At 40.0% G+C, this 10,882-nt stretch overlaps 1 protein-coding gene across 1 annotated transcript; it reads right to left on the bottom strand.

Annotated features, from left to right (window-relative positions):
• Window positions 1-303: 303 nt before the first annotated feature.
• hmmr (hyaluronan-mediated motility receptor (RHAMM)) lies at window positions 304-10,321 on the bottom strand. Its single transcript, XM_060884712.1, has 19 exons — window positions 10,143-10,321; window positions 9,173-9,268; window positions 8,989-9,056; window positions 8,839-8,910; window positions 8,553-8,741; window positions 8,348-8,434; window positions 8,134-8,245; window positions 7,872-7,937; window positions 7,695-7,768; window positions 6,908-6,978; window positions 6,466-6,833; window positions 6,036-6,184; window positions 3,370-3,584; window positions 3,168-3,284; window positions 2,935-3,093; window positions 2,066-2,608; window positions 1,542-1,614; window positions 1,210-1,386; window positions 304-1,105 (listed from the first exon to the last, which is right to left on the bottom strand). The coding sequence occupies exons 1-19, from the start codon at window positions 10,186-10,188 to the stop codon at window positions 956-958; spliced, it is 2,832 nt and encodes a 943-aa protein (XP_060740695.1). The 5' UTR covers window positions 10,189-10,321; the 3' UTR covers window positions 304-955.
• Window positions 10,322-10,882: the final 561 nt, after the last annotated feature.

The following is a 10,882-nucleotide window of genomic DNA, read 5'->3' as shown; positions in this document are numbered from 1 at the left end:
CACTTCAGTGCCCTCTACTGGAACACCACAGGAAACAACACAGGCTTGTAATTCACGTTTAATATCTTCGAAAGATTTATTAAACCCTTCACAGAGTGCAGTTAAATGGTCAGTCACTGTTTTTTTTACTGAGGAAAAACAATGTACTAAATGCTTCCATAAATTTAGATGAATGACTTTTGTTCAGTGTCATTTGGTGTATACATTTCCATAACAGTAAGATAACACTAATGAGAGGTGGACAAATTTGATCCTTTTTTAAAAGATTTTTTTATTAAATAACTTTTACATAACAAAGTCGTCAGATATAAAATCATGAAAGAAAAGATTTTAAAAAGCTTGAAAAAGTCAAGCAAAGAACAAAGAAAAGAGCAGCCAAGTAATCAAATTACGGTACATGAAATGTGCTGAACTGGGTTGAGTAATTGGATTGAAAATATAAATTGGATTAACAGGACTAGAAAATTAGATTGAAAGTAAGTTCAAAGGTTACAAAATGAATCAGAATATAGAGAAGATAATGGATGAGCACACCGCCCAGCTTTACAGCATACTAGACAACATACATATTTTAACAGATCTAGTAGTTGGGTAATCCATGCATAACAAAAAAGATGCTTAAAATATTACTCTTTTTAAATATATACATTTTAATTCCCACATTAAGTCCTGCTGTACTGGTGACCCAAAACACAAACATAGCCAATAAATAAAATCACCCTCAGTGTCCAGATACCAGAGAGAACAATAACACCTAAGTGTAGAAAGAATTCCCCCAACGCTGACCATAAGACATCACAGACTATATCCTTCTTCTTTGAGAGGTTCTGCGAAGTCTAGATCATCACTTAATTCTTTCAGTGACAGTATACATTAACCCTACAAAGACAGTGTGGGATAATGTGACAATACATCATGTATAACAGCTGATTAGTAGCCAACTTTTACATTCTGACTATCTCAGTGGCACCATGGGCTGCTGGTTCTCTTTATGTTCATGTTTGAAGGCCTTGCTGGGGTCAAACCGTCGTGGCGCCTGACCAGTCCTGAGTTGCTCCAGTTCCCTCTTATGCTTCCCCACCTGTGTCTTCAGCTTAGTCACTTCCTGTAAATCAAACAATAAACTCATCTATGCAGCACAGCTTAGAGTAGCCCTCACTTCAGGGACTCAGCAAGATTGTTTACTACACAATGCAAGGCAATCCTGACCTGCTTCAGCTCCAGGTTCTCCTCCTTGAGCTTGACCATGTGCCTGATTTTCTGTCGTTGGTTCTGATGACCCAGCAGGTTGGCGTATGCGCCTGCCAGCTTGTTCAGCTCTGCCTGAGTAGCCCCTTTCTCAGAGAGCAAAGCGTCCCTCTCTGCTGCAAAGCCATCCAGCTGTTCCTGGGGTCCAATAGAAGGAAATAAACATGAGGCATGCTAGAAAGCCACAGAGAGTATATGAACAGCCAGCACCACCAACGATGCTTCCAAAAAACAGATTACGAAGCTAGTGCCAAACTTTCAGTGACAAAAGTAATTTTATAGCACAGGCTCACCTGGAAGGGCTTAACTTTAGAGTAGAGCTGTTCATACAAGTTCCTCCAGTACTCAGTCTCATCATCTGATGTGCTGTAATAAATAAATAATTATGCATAATTGTTTTTATTGCAAATACTAACCCAACTGATAGTTCTGGTTGTAACAAAGAGGCTAAGAATACATGAATGCACTTTTTTTAATAACAGCTTATTTACAGCAAGAAACCTACTGCCTCAGTAACAGCTTTGTTTACACTGCTGACACAAGGACTTCTGTTCAAATCTTTCTCTAAAAACCTGTTTTGAGGACTTCAGATAAAAAGAAATGCCCTCAGGCTCAGTGCTTTTAGTGAGATGCTGCTACTGAGTCTTGCCCATTTTGTACAGAGACTAACCTTGGCAGAGTACTGGGAATGAATTCCCTAAATATGTTTCAGCTATTGGATGTGTTTCAGCATTTTAATTCAATTCAACTTGATCAAATCCACAGAGCTAGTCTCTAGATAATACAGGAGTTCTGAGGCACCGTGTTACTGCTTCACCTTGTTTGTGCCTCTGTGAGCTGTTCCTTTAATTCATGCTCCTTTTGCTCTGACTGCTGGCGGAGTTGCTCCTTCTCCTGCTCCGACTGCTGGCGGAGTTGCTCCTTCTCCTGCTCCGACTGCTGGCGGAGTTGCTCCTTCTCCTGCTCCGACTGCTGGCGGAGTTGCTCCTTCTCCTGCTCCGACTGCTGGCGGAGTTGCTCCTTCTCCTGCTCCGACTGCTGGCGGAGTTGCTCCTTCTCCTGCTCCGACTGCTGGCGGAGTTGCTCCTTCTCCTGCTCCGACTGCTGGCGGAGTTGCTCCTTCTCCTGCTCCGACTGCTGGCGGAGTTGCTCCTTCTCCTGTTTCAGTGCCTCCACCTGCATCTGGAGGAGCCGTGCCTCATGGACCTTGCCTTCTGCTGACTCCCTCCTCTGCTGCTGAGTCTGCTCCAGCTGAGACAGGGCCTGCCGTTTCTCCTCTTGCCCGTGTGCTAACTCCTCCTTGGCCTGCCTGAAGTCCATCTCACGCTGGGCCAGCTTAGTCTGGACCTCTAGCAGCATCCTGAACACAAACATTTAAGCTGATTTTCAATATAATAATACTTTATAGTACAGAACAAGCAGCTGCATATTTTTCTTCAAATTCCACATATTAGCTCGGATTATACACTTTCACAGTAAGTCACAATGCAATTAGTTACAAGCACAAAAGTAAACAGCATTTCCATACAAATAAGGAAATGGAAGAACAGTTAGGGGATTTGATCCGTTTACTTTAGCTTTCTGTTTTGTAGAAGACTTCTGTGATGTGCAACTGATCTTTTCAGATAGGCCATCACACTTTGAAAAGTTTTTAGCAATAAAAAATAACTAATAATAATGTCTGACCTTGCATACTCCTCCTTCTCTTTTTCCTGAGTGTGCTGTTGGTGCAGGAGCTTATTCTGTTCATCCTGCAGTTGCTGAGTGATTCTGCTCAGCTCCTCCTTCAGCTCCTGTACACGAGTTTCATCCTGCTCTCTCTGTGCACTCAGAGTTTGTGTGGTGCTGAAGGGAAGAAGGGATTAATAGCATGATCTGATTTGAGTCAGGGGGTTTAAGGGCTAGTGCTCAGCACTTACCTCTCTAGCTCAGCGGTCATGTCACCTAACTTTCCCAGCGAGCTGTTGTGTTCCTCCTGTAGTTTCTTCACAGTCTCCTGATGAACCTCTTCCAAAGTCTTGGTCTCTGCTTTGTGCCTACAAATCAGTGTCAGCATTAACCTTTGATCACCCAGTGATTATAGCAAAATTATAGCTTGCTTCCTTGTAAGCGAGATCTAACCTCTCTAGTTCTGCACGGGCGCTCTTCAGTTCTTCCTCCATCGTGAGTTTCTCCTCTGTGAGGAGATGGATGGTCTCCTGCAGGAGCTTGTCCTGCTCCTCGAGCACATTCACTTCCTCCAGCACCTCTTCCAGCTCTGCTTCTAACTGCTTTCTCTCTTTCTCTAGGTCTTCACGCAGAGATGCCATCATGCTGGTCAAAGACCCATTATGAGCCTGTGGGCAAAGTTCACATTTCAGATTAAAATTTCAGTTTCCAAACCACATGGCCACGATTTTAAAACTTGTCAATTTCATTACAGTTGCAAAAAACCTCTATATGTGGTTCAGTTATAAATATGGTGTGCATATTATATATACAGTGGGTACAGAAAGTATTCAGACCCCTTTAAATTTTTCACTCTTTTATTGCAGCCATTCGCTAAAATCAAAAAAAGTGCATTTTATCTCTCATTAATGTTCACTCAGCACCCCATCTTGACAGAAAACAGACATGTAGAAATCTTTGCAAATTTATTAAAAAAGAAAAACTGAAATATCACATGGTCATAAGTATTCAGACCCTTTGCTGTGACACTCATATTTAACTCACATGCTGTCCATTTCTTGATGATGGTTCTTGATCCTCCTTGAGATGGTTCTACTCCTTCATTGGAGTCCAGCTGTGTTTAATTAAACTGATTGGACTTGGGCACACACCTGTCTATATAAGACCTTAGGAACTGCCCAAGGAGCTCAGAGACAGAATTGTGGCAAGGCACGGATCTGGCCAAGGTTACAAAAGAATTTCTTCAGCACTCAAGGTTCCTAAGAGTACAGAGGCCTACATAATCCTTAAATGGAAGAAGTTTGGGACGACCAGAACTCTTCCTAGACCTGGCCGTCCAGCCAAACTGAGCAATCGTGGGAGAAGAGCCTTGGCGAGAGAGGTAAAGAAGAACCCAAAGATCACTGTGGCTGAGCTCCAGAGATGCAGTAGGGAGATGGGAGAAAGTTCCAGAAAGTCAACTATCACTGCAGCCCTCCACCAGTCGGGGCTCTATGGCAGAGTGGCCCGACAGAAGCCTCTCCTCAGTGCAAGACATATGAAAGCCTGCATAGAGTTTGCGAAAAAAAAAAAGCACATGAAGGACTCCCAGACTATGAGAAATAAGATCCTCTGGTCTGATGAGACCAAGATTGAACTTTTTGGCGTTAATTCTAAGTGGTATGTGTGGAGAAAACCAGGCACTGCTCATCACCTGCCCAATACAATCCCAACAGTGAAACATGGTGGTGGTAGCATGAAGAATGGCAGAGGATCCCCAAATCCAGGTGTGAAAAACTTGTTGCATCATTCTCAAGAAGACTCATGGCTGTACTAGCTCAAAAGGGTGCTTCTACTCAATACTGAGCAAAGGGTCTGAATACTTCTGACCATGTGATATCAGTTTTTCTTTTTTAATAAATGTCTGTTTTTTCTGTCAAGATGGGGTGCTGAGTGTACATTAATGAGAGATAAAATGCACTTTTTTGATTTTAGCAAATGGCTGCAATAAAACAGAGTGAAAATTTTAAAGGGGCCTGAATACTTTCCGTACCCACTGTGTATGTGTGTATATACTGTATATAGAGCATCATTTTCCTCTTACATGTGAAAGTTAATAAAAACTAAATCTAAAGCATCAAATCGAAATTTTGTGCATGATCCGGTGACTTAGATGGCAAAGTAATTAACTGAGCAGAAAAAAAAAAATCATGTCAGTATGTGTGAAGCACTATCCAATTAAATAAGGAGTGTGCTTCAGGCTGTTTAAAAACAAGCACCATAAATGTTATTACTGTTGCAGTATAGAAACTTTTAGAGAAATTGAAATCAGCACTGAAAATATTCAAGCACAAAAATAAGATGCTTGCATTGCAACCTTTTTCTATTGCATGTAACTAAATATAATCTCAAAACAATTCCTGAAGCACAGGGGCCAAAACTACTAACAAAAAAAAAAAAAAGTGTCTTATTTTGAGAAGGGGTGATTTCAAACTGCAAAAATGTTAAGCAACCATCGGCGTGTAGAAGCTCAAGTTATACAAATGATAACAAATTAGCCCACGTGCATGCCTACAATTCTCGTGACTGTATTTGCTGATGACTGGTATACAGTAAAAATAAGAAGTGTACACATCTCAAACCCAACTGGTCTTAGTGATGTTAAAAAAATGAAGCTATAATCCCTGTCAGATCTTTGTAGACCTTTGATGTAAAGCAAGTATACTTTTCTTGCCAACTTTAGAGTTTAGTTACATATCCAGTGAGTGAATACCTTCTGAATATTTTAAGTACCCTATAAAGTTAGGACTCATTTGAAGCCTTTATACAGTGTTTTTTCTCCTTACTCTTAATTCCTAAATGTATAAATATTTACATCAAACATTTCTCACGTCCACAAGGGTTTATCAGAATCTCCATTCGCCTTCCACCTGTTAAAACATGCTGGTAGGTGGATTTGATCAGATAAATTGTGCTTAGATAGGAATATGAACATGTATGTGTGTACAGTGCCCCATGCTATACTGCTGTTCAGGGTGTATCCCTGCCTCACGCACAGGGCTCCCAGATCCACCACAACCAGGAGAAACCTATTAATGTAACTGGCTACAGTGAAAAAATGATGGGGGAAAGTATGTTACCTTCTGTTCCTCTAACATATCGGCAAGAGCAGAATGCTGCTGCTTCAGCTGGTCATGAGCTTCTTTCTCACACTTCTTGGTCTCCTCCAGAGAGCAAACCTCAGCCTGCAGTTCCTGCACTCTCCTCAGTGCTTCCTCCTGTGTCCTGGCTACTCACACAAACACAGGGATGAACCGAAATACACAGACAGACAGAACAATTGAATTTAATATGCAGAATCAGCCGTTTTTGAAATGAAAACTAGGAGACAACAGAGCAAATGCACAAAGTGTAAGTGTAGTGCTGGCTAACCAACTGATCTCTGCTGTTAAGGATGTTAGATGTTCATAGGTTAATAGAGTGTATTATATGCCATTATAAAATTTTAAAAAGTAGACATCTCCACAATGAAATATAACAGACCCCAGAGATCTAACATTAGCAGCTCACCCAGCTCATCCTCCATGCTCAAGCAACGCTCATTTATGTCTGCAACACGCTGGTCCAACTCCTCTTCTGTCCTTTTTAGCACCTGCCTCACTCGGACCAGCTCCTGCTCTTGCTGTTTCACTATGCTTTGCGAGTCCTTGAGATCCCGGGCTCCCTGGATGATCTTCTCCTCCAGCTCTTTCAGCGTAGCCCTAGAGGCCTCCAGGTCAAGCTTGTGATCTTCTAGCTCTTTCTGCCGCTCCTCAAGTGTGCTGTGGCACTCCTGCAGCTCCTGTTGGCACCTCTGCAGCTCCTGCTCCTTCTCCTGCAGAATACTCTGAGACTTCTGGAGCTCCACTATGCGCTGCTCCAACTTCTGCTCCACTTCCCTGTGCATGAGGAACATGTTAGTAACAAATGACTTTAAAAAGGGAATATACAGTAAGGGAGGACAAATCCTTACCCAAGTTTCTCTTGAGAATCTGAGACACGGCGCTCCATTGCAGATTTGTCCTGTAGCTTCCCTTTGAGATCCTGATAAAGAAAATGTTTATTTAAAAATCACTCACAGGTACTAAAAATAAAATATTGCAAAGACCAATCTTTATTGCACTGAGAAAACTAAAGCCTCTTCTGCACAGTAAGGTTCTTTTTCAGGTTGTGATCTGCTCAATGAAACACACTCACAAATGAATATGAGAAGAACTCAGCACTGTTATAAATACTTTCCTTTGGATATGCTATAGCTTATTTCCTTTTTTTTCCTTTACATTGTAATTATATTTTAATGTATTCACAGGCAAGATGAAATCCAACAGTTTTTTTTTTGTGTAATCTGCTGAGCACGCAACTGTTCTCTCTGTGGCCAAATCCGTTTACTCCCTGCAGTGGAAAAGAGGCTTAATATCTATATACAATGTCTGTGTGGTTCAGAACTAATCATTACATGAAAAGCAAAGCAATTTTTTTTTTATCAGACATTTTTCTCACTGTAAACCGAGGACCGGGAATGCTTATAAGAACATAGCACTAAAACTGCACTTATTAAATAATGTTTACAAAGATTTATTTATTTTCTTTTTTTTCTATATTTGTAATAAGAGTGAATACTTTTAAAAGCAGGAAATCTTTTTAAAATAATTTTAAACTTTACTATTTAAATTAAACAAAACATTTCAATAAATATTGTCCAGCCATTGAGAAGATATATTCCTTCCTACAATGGTATATTACTTTAACCATATTAATACCTGAATTTCTTCATTTGCAGCATCAAGGTAGCTCTGCAGCACTTTGCGTTCCTCCCTCAGCTCCTGTGTATCAGCTGTAATGGAAGATGTCGGAAATGAGGCAAAGAAGATTAAAGAATTGCGGAAAAGAAAAGAAGCAGAATAGACAGACACGCACAGACAGACAGACACACCTACCATGCAGCTTATCCATTTCTTTCTCCAGCTTCTTATTGTGAGCTTTAGTCTCTTCATGTAGGCACTCTGCAAAACCAGCAATTAATAGTAAAACATTCACTTCACACAGAAGCACACGGCAGGATGCAACAGGGAAAGGCTAAACACTATGATTTCAGATTTAAGAAAATCTAATTGAATCATGTGGCTTTCTCTGTTCCTCTAAGAGGCTCAGAAAATAAAATTCTTATTTAAATCACAAAAAGAAAGAATCGACAGTTACCAAGATCTTTGTTTCTGTCCTTAATAGCATTAAGAGTTGCGCTTGAAGCTTCAAGATCAGTCTCCAACCCCTTTATTTTGCCATCAGAGCTGATCTGCAGGAAACTCAGCTCCTGTTTAATGAAATATAAATTAATTAAATAAATATATATAGCTCTTTCCCCAAGGCTGCACACAAAAATCACATGACCTGCTAAGATGTAAATGTAACCCACCTTGTCCTTGGCATCTACTTTGTTTCTCGCTTCCATGAGCTCCATAGACAGTGAGTGGATTCTCTTCTTTGTGGTGTCTGCAGAAACCTGTGGAGGTGTAAAAAGTAGGAAGATTCAGAAAAAAGAATGCACAAAAAAAAACCTTGCATTACTAATAGAGAACAGTTTACGTCTCCTGTTTAATAACATGTCAAGCAAATCCAACCTTGGTCTTGAGGAACTCGTTGGTTTTCTTTAACTCTGCAAGCTGCCTTTCAAGAGAGGCCACGCTGGCTGTGAGACCCGTCTTCTCTCTAACAGCAGTCAGCAGTTTAGCCTCCAGCTTCTTAAGCTCTTCCTCTAGGGTCTGAAGCCTGCGGTCCTGTTCTCCTCTCTGCTGAACCAGTGACCGAATCTGGAAAGCAGTGTTCATAAGGATAGGCAAATTTCAAAAGCATAACCACTTTGGTATACATAAATATTAATTATGGGGTCACTGATGAATCCATTACCTCTTTCTCCAGCAGCTTCTGCTGTTTCATTTCAACTTGAAATTGGCCTTTGTCCTTCTTTGAACTATCGGCCTGTGTGGAAATACGCAACCACGTTTATGATTTCAAGTAATTTACAGATCTAAAATATGGCACAAGGTGGTCACTCACCAAGCCATCAACCGACATGGTCCTACGCACTGGAGACATGACCACATCGTTGGATGCGGGTGGTCCAACTAATTCAGGGAGAGACAACCGTATGAAAAGTTCAGATCTCAGGACAGGCAAAGGAACGTGTTCAGAACTGATTTGATCACAGAAATGGGAAGTAAACCAGCAAGTGTTCTCTTACGTTTCTGTGATTTGAAGCGCTCTGCCTTGTGAAACGAAGCGACACCCTTCAGTTCGCCAGGTTTCAGCTCATATGTACCTGGTGGAGGAGCACAGCCTGGAAAATAACAGGAAGAATGAACAGATCTTTTTTTATCTGCATATCTGAAAGCGGTTACATGAAGGGACTGTAGTGTGTGTGACCTGTCAACACACAACTAAGGTTTAAACATAGCTGTCCTCTAAGACTGAAGGTCTGGGACACAGCCAGGCAGTCTAAACAATATGAAGAACACTTATATACACTGCAAATCACTACTTTACACTCTGATGCAATTTAGTACACACTCATCACAAAAAACAACCCCAAATATAACCTGTAACTTATCCATCTCTAATAAATGATACTGATATATGATATGTCCAAGGATGCTGTGGGAAAACCTGCAGGTTTGCTGTTTACACAATTATATTAAACACAACATACTTAGGATATTGCAGCTTATGTGAATAATGAATTCTAATCATTTACTTTTGGTATAAATGTCTACCATGAGGAAGCTAATATTTAATTAGCTGGTGTATTTTCTTGTTTTGTTTTTTTTTTAACTCAACTTCAAACTCGAGAAACTCTACGCTAGCTAGCTAGCTATTGTTGACGTTAGGCTAGTTGTTATGCTAGGACAACAAAAGTTAAACGTGTCCTATTACTTAAAATAGGTTTATGTAGCTAATGGTAGTCGATGGAGATTAAATAATAGTCTGTTTATTTCTGGTTCAACGTTAACTAGCTGCTTAGTCGTTAGTTTTTATATTTAGCATCAATACAAAGCTCAGAAATGTCTGACATGCGCGTGCTCGCTTCACTGACGTCACGTTCAACATAATTTACTAGTATTTATAATCTCACTAACATTTAATCTGGATATCATTGTTATTTTAAACGCGCTTTATTCAGCTAACACAGCACCGGATTGTGTTATCATGCTTACCAATGTGTTCATTAAATCTTTTCAACGGAGCCCTTGAAAACGACATGATTCCTAGACCCGAAGAGTTAAACTACAGCAGAAAACCTAATAAAAAAGCTAACAATAAAAAAAGGGAAAAAGGGAATAATGTCGGTAATTCACACAGCTTCAACAACTGCCGCTGAATTTTTTGAAACTCCTTCTGTAACCAATCAAAGCAATAGAGACCAAATAGACCAATAAGAATCTCTCAAAGCGTGACGAAAACAAAGACTGTCCAATCAGAAAGAACTTTCGTCATTGTACGTAGGCCGCCCATAAGAAAGCATGTAACCTTGTAAATATAGTGTTTGTTGTTGAGCACACATGAATTCATAGTATAGAAAGGAAATATATGTTAAATTAAATAAATAAATAAATAAATAAATAGTGAAAACTCTAAACGAGGACCATCATAAACACATAAAAGATTGATTAAATCCTTTTAGATCCTTTCATACAAAAACAATCCTACGTACTTAGTAAGTAAAGAATAAGTGCAAATGATGGCGAAAGATATACTATATATTTTGGTCAAAAAGCAGTTTCTAAATGAATGATATGCGATTATATTGTATTACATTAATTCCATGATATTTCCGATTTCTTACAACAGCTCAATAAAGTTTATATTCCCAAAACTACTGTATTATGGATTATTTCATGTCCAAAACAACAGAAATCCTGGTCAGGGTTGTGGCAGATCCTGAAGGCAGGAGATT

This window comes from Tachysurus vachellii, chromosome 13 (genome assembly GCF_030014155.1).
Source record: "Tachysurus vachellii isolate PV-2020 chromosome 13, HZAU_Pvac_v1, whole genome shotgun sequence".
Taxonomy (NCBI): domain Eukaryota; kingdom Metazoa; phylum Chordata; class Actinopteri; order Siluriformes; family Bagridae; genus Tachysurus; species Tachysurus vachellii.
Note: the sequence above shows the minus strand (reverse complement) of the source record. Positions and strands in the feature narration are given on the sequence as shown.